Genomic DNA, 19,352 nt, shown 5'->3' on the forward strand with positions numbered 1-19,352 from the left:
TAGCCTGGAGAAGAGGAGGCTGAGGGGAGACCTCATTGCTCTCTCCAACTACCTGAGAGGAGGTTGTGGAGAGGAGGGAGCTGGGCTCTTCTCCCAAGTGACAGGGGACAGGACAAGAGGGAATGGCCTCAAGCTCCACCAGGGGAGGGTTAGGCTGGACATCAGGAAAAAAAATTTTCATGGAAAGGGTCATCAGGCGCTGGCAGAGGCTGCCCAGGGAGACAGTTGAGTCACCACACCTGGAGGTGTTTAAAAGATGGGTGGATGAGGTGCTGAGGGACATGGTTTAGTGGTTGATAGGAATGGCTGTACTCGATGATCCTGTGGGTCTTTTCCAACCTGGTGATTCTGTGATTCTGTGATATGCACACACCACGCACACACGTGCATAGATGCACACACCATGCACACAGGCACACACAAACACACCTGCACGCATACACACACATGCACACACAGTCATGCACACACGCATGCACTGCATAGATATGCACAAATGTTCACATACATGCAAACGCATGCAGACACATTTACACACATGCAAATATGCACATGCAGTCTTGCACACAGACACACATACGCACATGCACACAGACATGCACACATGCACACAGACACACATGTACATGCACGCATACGCACACATACACTGATGCACATACCTACAAAGTCATGGCAGTCAGGAGAAGTCCCTGGTGACTGGAAGAATGTTAACATTATGCCCATTCTTAAAAAGGGTAGCAAAGACGACCCTGGGAACCACTGACCTGTGAGCCTCACCGCTGTGCCTGGGAAAATCATGGAGCAGATCCTCCTAGCAGCTCTGCTAGAGCACATGGAGGGTGGGCAGGTGATTGCTGGCAGCCAGCACGGCTTCACCAGGGGCAAGTCCTGTCTGACCAGCTTAGTGGCTTTCTGTGATGGGGTGACCGCAGCGATGGACATGGGTAAACCAACGGGATGTGATCTATCTGGACTTCGGTAAAGCCTTTGACACGGTCCCCCACAATATCCTTCTCTCTAAATCTGAGAGATACAGATTTAATGGGTGGATGGTTTGGTGGAGAAGAAACTGGTTGGATGGTGATATTCAAAGAGTAGAGGTCAATGGCTCAAAGTCCAGATGGAGATCCTTGACAAGTGGTGTCCCTCAGGGGTCTGTACTGGGACCAGTGCTGTTTAACATCTTCATCAATGATATAGAGAGCGAGATTGAAGGCACCCTCAGCAAGCCTGCAGAGGACACCAAGCTGAGCGGTGCAGTTGCCACATCAGAAGGACAGGATGTCATCCAGAGAGACCTGGACAGGCTGGAGAAGTGGGGCTGTGTGAACATCATGAGGTTCAACAGGGCCAAGGGCAAGGTCCTACACCTCGGTCGAGGCAACCAGTTTCAGTACACGATGGGGGATGATGTGGTTGAGAGCAGCCCAGAGGAGAAGGACTTGGGGTGCTGGTTCATGAGAAGCTTGACATGAGCCAACAATGCGCACCTGCAGCCCAGAAGGCAACTGTATCCTGGGCTGCATCAAAAGAAGCGTGGCCAGCAGGGTGAGGGAGGGGATTCTGCCCCTCTATTCCTCTCTTGTGAGACCTCACCTGGAGTCCTGTGTCCAATTCTGGCGTCCTCAACGTAAGAAGGAGATGGAGCTGTTGGAACGGGTCCAGAGGAGGCTACAAGGATGATCTGAGGGCTGGAGCACCACCCATACGAGGACAGGCTGAAAGAGTTGGGGTTGTTCAGCCTGGAGAAGAGAAGGCTCCAGGGAGATCTTATAGCAACCTTCCAGTACCTGAAAGGGGCTACAAGAAAGCCGGAGAGGGACTGTTTACAAAATCTTGTGGTGATAGGACAATGGGGGATGAGTATAAACTGGAGAGGGGCATATTTAGACTAGACATTAGGAAGAATTTCTTCATGATGAGAGTGGTGAGGCACTGGAACAGGTTGCCAAGGGAAGTTGTGGCTGCCCCATCCCTGGAGGTGTTCAAGGCCAGGCTGGCTGGGGCCTTGGGTATCCTGATCTAGTGGGATGTTCCTGCCTATGGCAGGGGGGTTGGAACTAGAAGATCTTTAAGGTCCCTTCCAACCCTAACTGTTCTGTGATTCTATGATACATGGACACATACATTCACACATACACGCACACATGTGGAACATACACAGTCATGGATGTGCATACGCACATCTACACACATGCACACACATGTACACACATGCTCACACACATGTAAACACATGTACACCCACATGCAGGCATACAAGCACATACATGGCAGGCACATGTGCACAGACACACACACACGGGCGCACGTGTGCACACACATGGGGTGGACACACACAGACACATAGGCAGGATCACCCTACACACATGTACTCACACGCATGCACACACGTGCTCTCACAGCCATGGAAGCAAGGATCGCTGCTCACCCCTCCAGATGAGTGTCCTCCCCATCATCCACTCGTGACCCTCCTGTTGCAGCAACATGCACACACATGTGCACACTTGCAGGCAGCTCTGGATGAAATCCCTGCCTATTTTAAAGCTAATTTCGTAAGAACTTCACAGCCATTACACAAAAACAACAACTTTATCCAACTGCAGGGTGCACAGGGCACTGTTGTCAGCCCCTCACTCCCTTCCTGCAGGAAAGAGCTGCTCCCAGTTGCGAGCTGGGGGCACAGGGATGTCGCCTCCTGGTAGCAGTGCACTCCACACATGGATAGAGGCTGCACAGCTGCTGCACTCAGCATCCACTGCTGCTCCAAGCCCTACAAGAGCTCCCCATCCCTTGTAGCCCCCCTGTTCCCATCCCGCAGGGATGAGCTTTGGGGTAGCCTGAGCACGTGGTCTCCTATCACATCAACATCCAGGCAAGTGGGACCATGGCTCCATCTCTTGGGGTGCTCCAGACCAACAAGGCAGAGGCATCGGATCTCTTGGTAGCTGGATTTTCCACTGATCACAGCTTTTCTGGAGCACTGTGGGCATCCAGCTGGAATAACAACAAGGAAATAACAGCAAGGGAAGAGCATCCAAGGCCATAGGATGAGAGGGAATGGCCTCAAGTTTCACCAGGGCAGGTTCAGATTGGACATCAGGAAAAACTTCTTAAATGAAAGGATTCTCAGTGCTGGTAGAGGCTGCTCGGGGCGGTGGTTGAGTCACCATCTCTGGAGGGGATTAAATGATGGGTGGATAAGATATTTAGGGATATGATTTAGTAGTGGATAGGTACAGCTGGACTTGATCTCCAAGGTCTTTTCCAACTTAGGGATTCTATGATTCTGTGAAATAACGACATTGACAGTTCCTACATCAGAACAAAAGGATGGGGGATGATGTGACTGAGACAAGGAGTTGGGGTGCTGGGGGGGTGAGAAGTTCAACAGGAGCTGGGAATGTGTGCTTGCAGCCTGAAAGTCAAACGTGTCCTGGGCTGCATCCAAAGAAGCGTGGACAGCAGGGTGAGGGAGGGGATTCTGCCCCCCTGCTCCTCTCTCATGAGGCTCCACCTGCAGTCCTCTGCCCAGTTCTGGTATCCCCAACATAAGAAGGAGATGGAACTGTTGGAACAGGGTCCAGAGAAGGCCTAAAAAAATGATCCCAGGGCTGAAGCACCACCCATACAAGGACAGGCTGAGAGAGTTGGGGTTGTTCAGCCTGGAGAAGAGAAGGCACCAGGGAGACCTTGGAGCAGCTTCCAGCACTGAAAGGGGCTCCAGAAAAGCTGAGGAGGGGCTCTTGATCAGGGAGTGCAGGGATAGGATGAGAGGAAGGGTTTTCAGCTGAAAAAGGGGAGATTGAGATGAGGTCTTAGGAAGAAATGTTTTCCTGTGAGGGTGGGGACGCTCTGGCCCAGGTTGCTCAGAGCAGTGGTGGCTGCCCCATCCCTGGAGGGGTTCAAGGCCAGGTTGGATGGGGCTTTGAACAACCGCATCCAGTGGGAGGTGTCCCTGCCCACGGCAGAGGGGTGGAACTGGATGGGATTTGAGTTCCCTTCCAACCCAAACTATTCCATGATTCTATGATTCTAAGAGTGGAAAAACAAGCACATGCATCACCACACTACTTACATTAGGTTGAACTTGTTGAAAATCTCCACCTCCTCCTCCGAAGACTCCTCATCATATATCTCTGCTATGGATTTTGTATGCTGGGAATCAAGGGGTTGATACACGTCTCTAAGCCAATGCAGTCTGGCGTTGCTCACATCTGAGAGGTCCCAGCCCTGGAAAGTACCAGTGAAGTGAAGGATTGGGAAAGGAAGAGCTGGCAATGAGATTTGGATGCAGAGAGTGGACCTGGCGGGTGCTCCCTGCCCTTACCTGCTCCCTAATGTTAATCTTGTCCTTGCACCATCCCTGGGGCATGAGATTCTGAAAGAAGCTGGAAAAGAAAGAGAAAAGAAGGATAAAAAGTGGATGGAGGTGGTGATGGGAGGGAGGCTGCCTGCACCCTGTGTGCTGGGGAAGCAGCTGCTGTGGGACTGAGGCATGTGGCTTTGTGAGCACTGCAAAACTTCTGGGTTTAGAATCATAGAATGGTTTGGGCTGGAAAGGACCTCAAAATCCATCCCACAACATCCCACTGGATGCGGTTGCTCCAAGCCCCATCCAACCTGGCCTTGAACACCTCCAGGGATGGGGCAGCCACCACTGCTCTGAGCAACCTGGGCCAGAGCGTCCCCACCCTCACAGGAAAACATTTCTTCCTAAGATCTCATCTCAATCTCCCCTTTTTCAGCTGAAACCCCTTCCCCTCATCCTATCCCTGCACTCTCTGATCAAGAGCCCCTCCTCAGCTTTTCTGGAGCCCCTTTCAGTACTGGAAGCTGCTGCTCTAATGTCTCCCTGGAGCCTTCTCTTCTTCAGGCTGAACAACCCCAACTCTCTCAGCCTGTCCTTGTATGGGTGGTGCTTCAGCCCTGGGATCATTTTTTTAGGCCTTCTCTGGACCCGTTCCAACAGTTCGATCTCCTTCTTATGTCGGGGATACCAGAACTGGGCAGAGGACTGCAGGTGGAGCCTCATGAGAGAGGAGCAGGGGGGCAGAATCCCCTCCCTCACCCTGCTGTCCACACTTCTTTGGATGCAACCCAGGACCCACTTGACTTCTGGGCTGTGAGCATGCTTTGCATATTGCCAGCTTATGTTGAGGTTCTCATCCATCATTTAGCAGCGTAAAGGCAAGGAAAAAGGCTTTGATGCATCCTGCCCCCAGAATTCCCCAGAATAGTTCCCAGTGCCTAAGCAGAGCGGCGTGGCCAGGGCACCTGGGGATTCGGTGCTGTTCAGACTGCTTGTGGCACAGTGCAGGGCATAATTACCATCTCCGGTGGGATTTTCTGGAGCTTCGGGCTCGGGAATTGGCTGCAGTTTTTTTGGAGCAAACCTGAGGATGGAGAGGGAGAGTCATAACAGTATTTTCTTGTCATACTCTGCAAAGCAAGGGAAGCCAATAGGTTCTCCCTCCAGCCCAGCCCTTTCTCTACAGGTGCAAACTTGTGCCAGCAGTTGTGTTTTTAGAAAGATCCCAAACTCCCTGTTTTCCCTGCCTCCCGAATGACCTGAACTCCCAGAGCTCTCTTAATCTCAGCACTGTTTATGTCTGCCTTCGTTATCTGCACAGGGTACTTCCCTCCTGTTTAACCCTGGTTTGAAACATGATGGGAGGCTTTGAAAGAAATATTTTTATTTTTTTTTCCCAAGGAGAAGGGCCTCAAAGGGAGTTTGAAACTCCATGGGCAGGCTGGGTCCTCTCCCCTGCCTGTCTCTGCCCTGACCCACGTGGAGCTGTGGCACCTTGCACAAGGACTTGATTTTGGCAAGAGGGAAGGGAGCAGGGGAATTGCTGCATGGCTGGAAGTAGTCGGTGTAGGCAGGAAAGTGGGAGAAGGTCAAGAGAAGAACCTGGGAGGTGACACTACAGGGACAGGGACTGCAGGACTAAACTCAGAGAGGCTGGGATGAGTGGGAGCCCCAGCCCCACTCAAGGAAGCTGCCAGGGAAGCTGAAAGCAGAGCTGTGGACAGGTCATGAGAGATACCCCCTCACAAGTAGGCTTGAACCCGCGCTGAGCTGTATGAAGGCTGTGACAAGGTCCAAGGCTGGAAAAACATCTCCTGTGCTAAACCATGGACATTCACATCAGCACTTCAGAGCTCATAAACTGTGTGGGGAGGCATCGCCCCATCCTGCTGCGCTCTATCTACAAGACTTGACTGGCAGCTGTCTGTCAAAGGGGTTATTGGCTTACCTTGAGGAGATAAATGGCCACAAAGTTAATTGGGATGATGACAGAGATGAGTATCACCAGCAGGAGCCTGTTGCCGGAGATCCACTCTGGTTTCCACTGGGAGAAAAAGAGAGTAAATCAGGAGGGCAGAGAAGGTTGCTCCTTCCATTCCTTGTTCAGAAGGATGCATCCAGCAACGACCACCATCTATAATCTGGGGGTTGGAACTGGATGACCTTTAAGGTCCCTTTCAACTCAAACCATTCTACGATTACATGATTCTCCTACCTTTTCTCCATGTTTCCTGCCTGCCTTCTTGGCCTGGGCCACACCATTGGGAATATTCCCTTCCAGGGGACACTGGTCCGCTAGAGCAGAGGCTCCCTGGTCGTCTTGCCTCTTGCTGAGCAGCTTTATGAGCAGCTCCGTCTTCGAGACTAGCTTTGTGCAGGCTGGCCAGAGCTCAGACAAGCTGCAGTCCAGCCTCAGGGCTCGCCTCACGTGGGCAATGAACATCGGCAAGGCTTTGTCTGGGATAACCAAGTATAGGTGATGATTTGCTTTGGTTTCAAAGAGGTCTCCTTGAACCAGCGCACTGTCTGGGCTGTTGGAGCTCCCTGGTTTATTGAGGAAACTGGATCCTTCCTCTTGTTGCCTCCAGTGTGTTTCTGCCATCCAAGGAACTGCTTGTAGATGCCCACCTAGAGAGGGGTCCTTGTCTCCACCTGTGTTCTCCAGTGTGCTTCTTGCAGCAGAGGGGATGTTGTTAACCAGCAGGTTAAAGAAAAAATGCCCTTTTGTGTTTAGCCTCTGCTCTGCTTTACTTTGTGTTGGTGTGGGCTCTTCCCCTGGATTCCCATTGCCAAGCATCTTGTGGAAGATGCTTTTACTCAGATGCGGGCTATTGCCCTCCTTGGGCTTTCTGTGAGTCCAGACATGGTCCTTCCTTGGAGATGGTGCTCCCTCTACTCCTACATCCTCCACATCCTCCAGCCCATATGTTTTCTTCCGCTGATCCACAGCATCAGAGTAACTTTGAATCTTAAAATGAGAGGCCTCTGCTGGGGAGTGTGAAAGGGAGTGTTTTGAAGGAGATGTGGATATCTTGTGATGGCTGAAGATGAAGACGTTGTCAGTGGGGTTTGACCTGCCAGCTGCTGCCCGGGAGTTTGATGCTGCCTGGTTCAAACCTGGCTTTTGCACCCGGCCCTGGATTGTCTCTCCCTGCATTGCTGGGATCTCATGCACCTTGTGCCTCTCTGTGGGAGGTGCTTGCAGGGGTGAGATAGTGTTTTTCACAGTCATGATGCTTTTAGTCTTGTGCAGCTTCTTCTTGAGGTCAGCTACTAGAGCCTTTGCTAGAAAATAGAGTTTTCTTATCTCACTTTCACTGGTCCAGCTTATGTGCTGGATGCTGTGCAGCTTCAGCATCAGCTCCTTGTTGGTTTTGCCTTCCTGCCTGGAGAGGTGCTGAGGGGAAGAGGAATGTGTTCTGGAAACAGAATAATTTGGATTACTGAGACCACTATCAGTCAGGCTTAGGGCAACCACAAGTGTTATGGTTTCATGGTCTCCAGGTGAAGGATTCTTGGGTTTAAGGTTCACTATCATCCTGGCATTCAGTTCTCTGGACTGTACCGCTTCCATTATTTCTCCTCGTGTCTCTGCTAGCGGATCTGTGCAAGCTGTAAAACACCAAGAGAACAGATCAGTGACTCAGCATCATGAGAGGGTTTCTGCCAAAATACATCAAAGGTTTACCCCGAGCAGCAGGCGCTCGTCTTCAAGACAAGGAAGTATGCAAATCCACTGAATGGTGAATGTGCTACAGATGGGGAAAGTCTTGTTAAATCAATCAGATTATCTCATTGGGGCAGAACAGACAGAGTTTACAGTTCTGGTGTCTCCTGGGGCTCTGTTTGGATTGGTGGGAAACATCCCGGGGGAGCGGGCTTGCTGTTGGAGAATCCCTCCTGGCTCAATATGAAGCCAGTTTTGAGTTGCAAAAATCACCAAAAGGCCTTTAAACACAGAGTGACTGTGGAAAGCAGAATATCTTGATTGGCTGCATTGAAAGAAGCACAGCCAGCAGGTCAAGGGAAGTGATTCTGCCCCTCTATTCCTCTCTTGTGAGACCTCATCTGGAGTATGGTGTCCAATTTTGGAATCCTCAATGGAAGAAGGAGATGGAGCTGTTGGAACGGGTCCAGAGGAGGCTACAAGGATGATTCGAGGGCTGGAGCACCTTCCATACGAGGACAGGCTGAGAGAGTTGGGGTTGTTCAGCCTAGAGAAGAGAAGGCTCTGAGGAGAAGTTATAGTGATCTTCCAGTACCTGAAGAGGGCTACAAGAAAGCTGGGGAGGAACTATTTACAAACACCTGGAGTGACAGGACTAGGGGCAATGGCTTTAAATTGTAGAGGGCAGATTTAGGCTAGACGGATGAATTTCTTCATGATGAGAGTGGTGAGGCACTGGAACAGGTTCCCAAGGGAAGTTGTGGCTGCCCCATCCCTGGAGGTGTTCAAGGCCAAGTTGGATGGGGCCTTGGGCAGCCTGATCTAGTGGGACGTATCCCTGCCCATGGCGGGGGGGTGGAACTAGAAGATCTTTAAGGCCCCTTCCAACTCAAACCATTCTGTGATTCCATGATTCTCTGCTGGTGGATGTAGCTCCCATTTCCCAGGCTTAGGAGAAGTGGAAGATGTGGGGATATGGAACACAAACAGCCCAGGAGAGCTCCTGGCCTGGCATGCAAAGAGCACGTGCTGAGTCTGTAGAACTTGGATAAGTCTTGAAGAGTTCTACACTAAGGCTATCAATACTATCTTATCTCTAATTCTGCTTTGCAGATAGCTTCATGCCAGAGGCAGGGTGACATGGTCAAGAGTATTTAGAAATTGCAAGAGTATTTAGGCCTTTTTTTCCCCTGCTAAAATGGTAGGAAATTGGATACATAAAGACCTTTGAGTCTCTAGCCCTAAATGGCTTAGCAGCTTGTCTTCCCTGGGCTTGTGACAGGATTAGGCTCACTTGTCCACATCGAATTTGAAAACAAGTTACTTGAGGACCTTGGAAACCTTACTGTACCTATTTGCAGAAATCCAGCTTGTCTCTCCTTTGAGTGGGATGATGTTTACCCTGTGCAAAGATTGAGCAGGACAGCTCATTGCTCACGCTGCAAAGGCTAACAAGATAGTAACCATGCTTGGTGTTCACCTGATGCTCTGTGAAGGAGATTGAGGTTACTGTCCTCTCTCCTACATGTGGAGAGTGAGGTTGCAGAGAGACCAGGCAATTTTCTGAGGTCATCCAGGCAGTTTTTGGAGCCTGCATGTCTCAAGTCTCCACCAACACACTGTGTTACAGGAGGTTTCTGCAGAGCCTGCGTGGATGCCTCCATTCTTGGTGACAGCTCCTGGGGTTTCCATCATGGGTGGCAGGTTTGAGGAGCAGCTTAGCATTTGCCACCTTGCTAGAAGTTCCAGCAAACACTGCTGGAACCTTTGGCTATGCCTGTGCTGGACCCCTCTCACCACTGAGCCGAGGTATGGCGGCACTGGAATGGCTCAGGAGGTTGTCAGGGGAAATCTGGGGTCTTATGAGTAGATGATGCCTTCCAGCACTTGGGAACACTACTGGGCATGCATGATTTCCTTGGCTGGATGCACTGTGTGGATTGGAAGCACGTGTGTTTGTTCAGCTCAATGAGCTATTTCTTCTCAAGATAGTATTTGACACAGAAGATAGGTGTAATCACAGAAGATAGGTGTAATGCTGGTAACATTTCAACCCTTGTTTTTCCCAAGTCATGTGCTTAAAGGGGAACTTCTTGTGCCTGTGGCTCAAAGAGCACAATCTGAGGCTCAGGTCTCACCTGAGCTGCCTGCAGTGGCCTTTGGACTGATTTAAAGCCCTCACAGGGATGAAGCTCCTCTAGGGTCTGCCCAGATTTAGTGTCTAAGAATGGTGAGGAGACCCAAGGATGGGCTGATGATGGGCTTGATACCATCAAGGTGGCCAACACTGCCTGGGAACCCACACAAAATGGGGCTATGCTACAGCATCTTCTAAAGCTAGAGGAAACCAAGCAGGTTTGACGTGTACATTGACATTGCGGGGAAGCCTACCATACTGGGGAGCACTGGCAGTGCACAGGTTCTTGCAGTGGAACTCGATGGTCCTGCATGGGGCTTCAGTGGTGAGTTTCTTCTGGCAGAGGCAGCAAGCCGTATCACTGGGCAGTTCACTAAAAATAAGAGGTTACTGGAGAAAAACTCAGCACCTCAATCCATGTTTCTGAGTCAAACTTGGCTAACACACAGATAATGCATCACGGTTTTGCTCCTATTTCTTCTACAGCTCTGGAAAACTTCCCCCCACCCTCAGTCCTGATAGACAAATATGTTCTTTTAATAGAATAACATGTTCTTCTGGCCAGAGGAGTCATGGATGCCCCACCCCGGAACCATTCAAGGTCAGGTTGGATGAGGCTTTGAGCAACCTGATGGAGTTGAAGATGATCCAGGGGTTGGACAGGATGGGCTTTAAAGGTCCCCTCCAACCCAAACCATTCTGTGATTCTATGATTCTAATTTCTAAGAGAGGTTTTGAGTAGAAGATGGGATTCTCCATCGGCATCAAAATATTGATTTGACCTTTGAAAATGGAACTGGCCCCAAAATACAATTTGAAACAGAAATGCACCCCAACTTGATTTAAGATTTTCCATTGAAAAACTTGGAACATGTGATCTAAAAGGTGAAATTCTGTTTCTTAGCAGGAGAGTTGGGGGGCTCAGAAGCAAATAGCAATCCTTAAGCTTCCTGGGGTTATTCTGATTTAGTGGCAGGTGGATTTATTTCCCAAGCAGACCCCTTGTTTCAGCAATTATGATGTGCTGGTGGCTGGGACCCAGCCCCCACGTACTCACAGTGTTTCCAAGCTGACTGTTGTCTGGAGGAGCATGAGCAATGCCTGTTGAGTCACTTGTGTTGCACCCAGGTCTCTGAAAGGATTTGAAAACCACGTTAAACTTTCAGTCAGTGTTACCAGAACTCTGCTCTGAGAACAAGCCCAGATCCCCAATTATGGTGGTGTTCACAGAGGGATCTACTTACACTTAATTGAATTGATTACCTACACTTAACAGAATTGATTCAAACCCCTATTGTCTTTCTGCTTTGATCTTCTCCTGACTATGGGGTCTGAATCAGGAGGGGATCCTGCGGATGTTGTGGAGGGACATGTCTGAGGGCAGGAGCACCTCCTGTACAAGGACAGCCTGAGAGGAGTTGGGGTTGTTCAGCCTGGAGAAGAGAAGGCTTCGGGGAGACCTTAGAGTAGCTTCCAGTACTAAAAGAGGCTGCAGGAAAGCTGGAAAGGGACTCTTGATCAGGGAGTGCAGGGACAGGATGAGGGGGAACAGTTTTCAGCTGAAAGAGGGGGACTGAGATGAGATCTGTTTTCCTGAGAGGGTGGCCCAGGTTGCTCAGAGAAGTGGTGGCTGCCTTATCCTTGGAGGTGTTCAAGGCCAGGTTGGATGGAAAGCAACTGGATTCAGTGGGAGTTGTCCCTGCCCATGGCAGGAGGGTGGAACTGGATGGGTTTTGAGGTCCTTTCCAACCCAAAGCATTCTGTGATTGTGTGAAACGGAAAGGATTCACTGGCTCAAAGCCCTCCTCCTGCTCTCCCATGAGTGCAGCTCAGTCCTTCTAAGCCCAAGAGAACTTCTCATCCAAGGAAGCAAATCCACTGTGACCTCAAAAGGAGAATTTACAACAGTGAAAAGAGTAAATTTGCTGAGCAGAACTCAAAGGGTATCTGGGGGACAGCAGAGTTTGGAGCAGGAAGGGTCTCTGCAAAAAGCCCAGACGTCTTCCTCCCTGAGGAGACACACAGTTGTGAACAGGAACCATAGGATGCTGCGAATCAACATGGAACATCTCCTGCCTGGAGCTGTGTCAAGATAGCAGGATGGGGATGCAGAGTGGGCAGGAGCCCCAGAGTGCTGGCATGAGCGCCCCATGGAGCTGCTGGATCCCACCTACTCAGACCTCAAGCGGATTAGAGGCATTCCCAACCCTTCAGGCCACTCCATGGCCCCAGACCTGCATGGCCTCCAGTTCTTTAAAGTTTGTGACCCATCTCTTTGGTTGCTTTGCAGCTGGGGACTCACTAGAACTGCTTGGCTTTTGCCTCACTGGGGTTAATTGTGCCTCTGGCAGAAGGTGTGGAGAATAGTGAGATTGGCTATGGGATTTCTGCTTTTCTGACAACAAGGTGCTTGAGAGAAACAAAGACTTGTATTAATCTGGTAAAAATGAGTCAATACTTACAGATATTTGATTGAAGGCAGCTTGAAGAATGATGTATCGTCAATAATGGACAGGGGGTTATGACTCAGGATCCTGAAAAAAAATAAGACAAGACAAGGCTGTGAGTAGGTGATGGGAAGGATGTGAGCCGTGTGGGCAGGGGGACAAGGGGACAGCATGCCCATACATCCTCATACATACGAAGTCCCATGAGACTAGAAAGCCAAGCTGAACGGGCCCTGTGCAGCAGGCACTGGAGAAATGGGAGGTGGTTGAAAAAACTTACTGCAGAGTGAAACCCCGCAGTGGTTCCTGAACTGTATAAACACAGTTAAATCAAAACGGATTTCCACTAGATCATGGCATAGTACTTCTGTGAATGACTTCTCCCTCTTTGCCAGGCTTCACATTTCTACCCTCAGAATAGCAGAGAGGCCCAGAGAGAGTTGTGCCTGTTGGATCTGACATGGAATTACACTGATTTCCCCTATCCAGGCTGTTTGAGTGGGGTAAAGAGATTTATGGTGGGTAAGGATCCAGCCCATTTTTTATGGATGGCAGATGTGGATTTGGCTGAGTGATTTTTACTTGGACCTCCCCAAAGAATTTCCTTTCAAGTGGAGAACAAACAGAGGAAATTTCAGCCCGAAGATAAAAACTTGGCTCAGTGCTATGTGCCTGAGGAAGGGCCTGGGATGAAGGCTGGAGGCAGGAACAGATGCTGATGGGCTGGTTCACACAATACATCTGGCACTGATTATCTCCAGCTCAAAAGAGCAAAAGCCCAGAAGTGCTTCTTCTGGAAAACACACCACCTCTTTCTTTCCTCCTCAGCTCACATCATCTCTGTCAGGGCTTCACCACTCTGTCAGTAAAAAAATTTTCCGTAATTTCCAATCTAAGCCCCCCACCCAGGGGCAACTTGAGGCCATTTCCTCTCATCCTATCACTTGTTACTTGGGAGGAGAGACCAGCACCCACATGGCTTCAGCCTCCTTTCCAGAAGCTGGACAGAGCGATGAGATCTCCCTTCAGCCTCCTCTTCACCAGGTTAAACAGCCCCAGGTCCCTCAGCTGCTCCCAGAACCCCTGGGCTCCAGCCCCCTCCCCCAGCTCTGTTCCCTTCTCTGGGTGCACTCCAGCCCCTCAATGTCTTCTCTGGAGTGAGGGGCCCAAAACTGAACCCAGGATTCAAGGTGTGACCTTACCAATGTTAAGCACAGAGGAAGGATTCCTTCCCTGCTCCTGCTGGCCACACCATGGCTGATTCAAGCCAGGTTGCTGTTGGCTGCCTTGGCCATCTGGACCATTGCTGGCTCACATCCTTTTTCACCAGGCAGCTTTCCAGCTGCACTTCCCCAATCCTGGAGAGTTTCTTACCTATCCCGTCAAGCTCCCACTGCTGCTGTGTAAACCTGATGCTGGTTCAAGGAAGCCACAGAGAAGATGGGCTAGGAGTAAGTGGCTTCATGCTGCAGGTTCTTAGTGAATCCTGGCTGATATCTATAGTGGGATTCAGTACCTAACAGAGAGCAAATGTGCTCTTCCTCACTGTCCTGGTGGAGACCTGCTCTGAGCTGCCTTTAGACTCCATTACACTTACAGCTTCTGCAAAAACTGCATCCCATGCCATGCCTGGAAAGTGCTGTTCCGGATCTGCGTGATGAGATTTCGTCCAAGATTTCTGAGGAAAAAGATCACAGAGATGAGTTGAGTCTGCCCCACAGGAAGTGGTAGAGAAGCAGCATTGATTTGTAGGAAAAATGCAAATCCAAGTTAGAACAGGGAGGAAACTCCCACTTTCTCATTTCTTTTAACCTGTCAAGGAGAGGAAATGAAGTGCACATGTGCTCAATCTATTTCTGGTCCAGGATACAGCAAGCCTTCAAGACTTGGCTTCTGTTATGGCTGCATTTGGACAACCAGGCTCTGATCTCTCATCCTGTTGTGGGTCACCCAGCCATCCATGTTGCTCTCTCCTGCTCAATCTTTTAGCAGGAGAAATGTAGTCATTGTTCTAAAAATAACAGGCACATTTTCTAGCACAAAAAAAAAGGTTATAAAGGCAAGTAAATACACTAGAAAGAAACTTTTTAAACTCACATAAGCTGCACAAAAGGAAGTGACTCAAATGCGTGTTCCTCAACTGACAGGATTTTATTGTAAGATAAATCCCTGTTAAAATTAGAACACAAAATGTTAATTCCATTTGCACTGACATGTTTATTTTCATTTGCTTTGACACTGGCAGCACATGTGTTACACGGCTCTGATTTCACGCTGTGTTTCTATTTGATATGAGCTCGCAGTGGTGTGTAACCTCTGATAACCCTCCTGACCGGAGGTGGCTTTCAGCTCAGTGATTTTTTTTTTCCTAGTTCTGATCGCATCAGAATTATTTTAGACCCTTATCTTCCTCTTTGATAATGGAAAAGATTCTTTATGCAGGTGCAGTTCCGCAGCTGAGGATGCATTTGCATGGACCACATTGAGAAGAGAAGGCTGTGGAGAGACCTTAGAGCAGCCTCCCCATATTGAAAGGGGCTGCAGGAAAGCTGGGCAGGGGCTCTTGATCAGGGAGGATGAGTGGGGAGTTTTAAGCTGAAAGAGGGGAGATTAAGATGAGACCTTGGGAAATGTTTTCCTGTGAGGGTGAGGAGGCCCTGGCCCAGGCTGCCCAGAGAAATGGTGGCTGCTCCACCCCTGGAGGGGTTCAAGGCCAGGTTGGATGGGGCTTGGAGCAACTGGATCCAGTGGGAGGTGTCCCTGCCCGTGGCGGGGTGGGGGTAGTGGTACTGGGTGGTCTTTAAGGTCCCTTCCAACCCAAACCATTCTATGATCCGTCCCAAACTGACTCATTTAGCCTGCAATCCACATCCCTTTCTGCTTTTAAGCTCCCAGATCCTTCTTTTCTATGATGTAGGACACACTTACCTGCTAGAATAATCCAAAGAAGGGGACCTAGTGTGGGCTGTGGACCCCAGCACCAGCACTACCTTGTTTTCCATCATTCCCCAGCACTGAGATTAGGCTGAAATGCAGCCCTGAAGCTGGGGCCCCATGGGAGCAGCTACAGAAGGGCCAAGACCACCCTGGACTTGGTTCCTTTCAGGTCAACGCAAGTACTAGAAAATACAACCCCACCCTTTTTGTGGGAAATATGTGAGCAAGTAAGGACCACATTTAATAAATGACTAGAAATGAAAGCAGTGATGGAGATACTTAAGTGATCTAGAGACATGAGCAACAGAGGGGATTTAGGGACACCTCTCCCTGTCCTCATTTCAGCTTCTCTCATAATAGGGAAGTGGATCCCAAAACATAACCTTCATGAGCCAACTCCAAGCCAGGGCTTCCCTTGCTGTCAGCTTTTTCACACCATAATGTTTTTATCTTTGACATGAGGTCTGTGTTGAGACATAAGGGTACCCATGTCTCCTCTGAGGCTCAGGTAATCTGGGCTCTGACCATTAATGCTCTGAGCCTCTGTGTTGGGATTTATTTCTACTTCTTAGCCTTTAGGATAAGAAAAAAAAGCACGACAGCGACCAAGCAGAGGACAGCAACCAGAGCAAGATTTTGCTGTTCTTGTTTCACACTTCCTTTGCCTGCACCATGCAGGAAACCCCAAAATAAGTGAAGAACTGAACATCAAGGACAAAAATACCCCTAATGCTCTTCTGCCCCCTTCCACAGTGTTAGAAAGAGACCACTTGTTGCAATTTCATGTGACATGTGGATGTAGATGCACATTTCTTTCTCCTCTGAGAATGGGGACTCCGCTGGGTACGGCCCTGAGGAACCTCATTGACTTTTAATAGTAAAAAACCCCTGCTAGCTTTGAGGTTCACCTTGCTCGGAGCTGGAAGCTGAAGCAAAGACCTCCCAAGCCCAGGGATTCCAGCAGAAAAAGGGACAGTGCAGGCTTCTGGCAGCAGGGGCCCAGGTGTCCAAGAAGGCCAGTGGTATCTGGCTTGTAACAGAAAGAGTGTGGCCAGAAGGAGCAGAGAAGCGATAGTACCCCTGTGCTGGTGAGGCTGCACCTCAAATTCTGGGTCCAGTTTTGGGCTCCTCACACCAAGAAGGACATTGAGGGGCTGAAGCAGGTCCAGAGAAAGGAATGGAGTTGGGGAAGGGACTATAGAACAAGGGTTATAAGGAGCAGCTGAGGGAACTGGAGTTGTTTAGCCTAGAGAAGAGGAGGTTGAGGGGAAATCTCATCCCTCTCTACAGATGCCTGAAAGGAGGTGGTAGCAAGGGGGATGCTGGTCTCTTCTCCCAGGCAACAAGTGATAGGATTAGAGGAAATGACCTCATGTTCCCCCTGGGCAGGATTAGATTGGATATCAGGAAAAATTTCTTTGCAGAAAGGGTTCTCAGGTCCTGGCAGCAGCTGCCCAGGGCACTGCTGGAGTCTCCATCCTTGGAGGTATTTAAGAGACAGGCAGATGAGGTGCTCTGGGATGGTTTAGTACTGGCCAGTATGGTTGGACTCAATGATCTCAAAGGTCTTTTCCAACTGAACAGTTCTATGATTTTATGATTCTTCTATTTCCATCTGGGACAGCCACCATAGAGGCTATCCCAGGATCATCAAGAGCAAGGCTCTCTGCCTTCACCACAGCAGAGATCTTTCCACCTAGCAGAAGTAAAGCATACATGGGTTTTGCCTTGTTTAGGTGGTTCTCACCCCAAAAGTGTTGGTCCTCAGATAAGCAGAGCAGGAGGTCACTGTTAGCTTGGGTTTGATTAGAAGTCATCCAATATCTGTAGGAAAGGGCAGAAGCCCCCTCCTCTTGGTTGGATTTGGGGAAATTAAAGTTGCAGCATGCCCTTAAGGAATCCTCCCACCAGGCACTATTGCAGCACCAAGACACCCTGCTTTGCTCTGGTCATGGCCTGAAACTGAGGAGGAATAAAGCACACCAGCACGGGGGTGGGTTGAGCAGCCAGGTCCCAAGGGAGGGTGAGGTATAAGCCCACCACCGTGGGCAGGAGGCAGTACCTACAGGTGCTTCAGCAGGAGCAGACCTTCCAGTGAATGCCTCTTCACTGCCTGCAGATCATTGTCCTGGAGGATTCTGAAATGAGACAAATGGACATTTACTGTCACATTAGGTGTTCTCCAGGAGGAGATGGAAAAGGGGAAAATTTCCTGCAGTAGCTTTACTAAAACATCTCTTCAATGCGCTACAGGGATCATCATTGCAGGAGCAGGTACTCGCTCCTGGGCTGCGGAAGTAAACTATAGCCTGATCATGCATTAAGCAGGCAGAGGGATGGTCCAGTAGGATGGAAGGGACACAGCTTAGCATTCATTTTTTCCTGTCACGGTGGGGAGGCCCTGGCCCAGGGTGCCCAGAGAATCCATGGCTGCCCCATCCCTGGAAGGGTTCAAGGCCAGGTTGGATGGGGCTTTGAGCAACCTGATCAAGTGGGAGGTGTCCCTGCCCATGGCAGGGGTGGGACTGGATGGATTTTAAGGTCCCTTCCAACCCAAATCATTCTATGATTCTATAATTCCTTGTGATCTCAGGAAGCCCTGGGGATTCACCCCCTTCCTTGCTGAGCAGCTCAGCTTTGAATTCAGATGGAAATGCTTTGTGTCAGTGTTCTCAAAATTAGAGAATCATTAGGTTGGAAATGACCTCTGAGATCATCAACTCCAACTGTACCTGTCCCCTACTAAACCGTGTCCTCAAGCACCTCATCTGCCCATCTTTTAAACACCTCCAGGGATGAGGGCTCAACCACCTCCCTGGGCAGCCTCTGTCAGTGCTTGTGAACCCTTCATGCCCTTGGCTCAAAAACCAGACCAAAAGGATTAGGGATGTGATTTAGTAGAGGACAGGTACATTTGGACTAGATGATCTCAAAGGTCTTTTCTGACCTAGGGATTCTATGATGATTCTATGATGAAAATACCTGAACTCCTCAGATTTAAAATGCTGGTAGATACTCACAAGTACTCAGTCCATGGGTGTTCTCTCCACACTTGTTTCTCGATGGAAGAAATTGCATTGCCGGTGAAATCTCTGCAAGGAAACAGTTGATGCAGTCACCCCTTGGGAACCTCTTTCCCTGCAAATTTGGCTGCTGAGGCCGAAACTGAGTTTGCCCAGTGAGGCAACATTGTGGCCAGGAGCAGCATCACGAGCCCCCTGACACCAAGATGTCCCAGGAGGGATGATTGGGACCAAGAAACTGAGCAGGGCAAGATGCAGGGGGCCCTCCTGTACTCACAGGATGGAGAGTGCCCGGTGATGGGCAGCCAGGGCCACGGTGTCCAGGGCAGCATGGCTGCAATCCAGCAGCTGCTGGTGGCAGCGGCAGGGTTGTGGGCAAAGAACCCTGGACTGCCCTGGCTGCAGAGTTGCTACCAGCAGCAGCAGCAGCAGGACTGGGCAGCCAGGCTGGGACGGGGCCATGGTGGAGTGTGTCTGGTTGGCGTTGCCGGGCAACGTAGCCCTGGATACTGCAGCCCCTTGCAGCCCCTCGCCTGTGATCACAGAGTGGGCTTGGGGTCTCTCCACCATCGAAGAATGACACAGAGCTGTGACAAATGGAGTTAAATCCAGTTGGAGGCTGGTCACAAGTGGTGTCCCCACGGCTCAGTTTTGGGTCCAGTCCTGTTCAACGTCTTCATCCATGATCTGGATTGAGGGAATCGAGTGCATCCTCAGTAAGTTCATGGATGACATGAAGCTGGGCAGGAGTATCAATCTACCTGAGGGTAAGCAAGCTCTGCAGAGGGATCCGCGCAGGCTGGATCCATGGGCTGAGACCAATGGG

The 19,352-nt window shown here is 50.0% G+C and overlaps 1 protein-coding gene across 1 annotated transcript; it reads right to left on the reverse strand.

Moving 5' to 3' along the window:
* Positions 1–2,623: 2,623 nt before the first annotated feature.
* Positions 2,624–18,988, reverse strand: LOC138731057 (leucine-rich repeat-containing protein 37A2-like). The gene is made up of 14 exons (XM_069876753.1): positions 18,804–18,988; positions 18,524–18,595; positions 17,570–17,641; positions 14,664–14,735; positions 14,164–14,244; positions 12,582–12,653; positions 11,177–11,251; positions 10,374–10,492; positions 6,531–7,927; positions 6,264–6,359; positions 5,335–5,399; positions 4,334–4,394; positions 4,082–4,236; positions 2,624–3,000 (listed from the first exon to the last, which is right to left on the reverse strand). The coding sequence occupies exons 1-14, from the start codon at positions 18,986–18,988 to the stop codon at positions 2,868–2,870; spliced, it is 2,655 nt and encodes an 884-aa protein (XP_069732854.1). The 3' UTR covers positions 2,624–2,867.
* Between the last annotated feature and the right edge of the window lie 364 nt (positions 18,989–19,352).

This window comes from Phaenicophaeus curvirostris, chromosome 26, assembly GCF_032191515.1.
Source record: "Phaenicophaeus curvirostris isolate KB17595 chromosome 26, BPBGC_Pcur_1.0, whole genome shotgun sequence".
In the NCBI taxonomy this organism is placed as follows: domain Eukaryota; kingdom Metazoa; phylum Chordata; class Aves; order Cuculiformes; family Cuculidae; genus Phaenicophaeus; species Phaenicophaeus curvirostris.

Coding starts and splice junctions, on each gene's coding strand:
- LOC138731057 (XM_069876753.1), bottom strand. CDS start 18,988: ATGGCCCCGTCCCAGCCTGGCTGCCCAGTCCTGCTGCTGCTGCTGCTG. Junction 17,642..18,523: donor CACCCATGGACTGAGTACTT/GTGAGTATCTAC, acceptor GTCTCATTTCAG/AATCCTCCAGGACAATGATC. Junction 14,245..14,663: donor CTTCCTTTTGTGCAGCTTAT/GTGAGTTTAAAA, acceptor CTTTTTCCTCAG/AAATCTTGGACGAAATCTCA.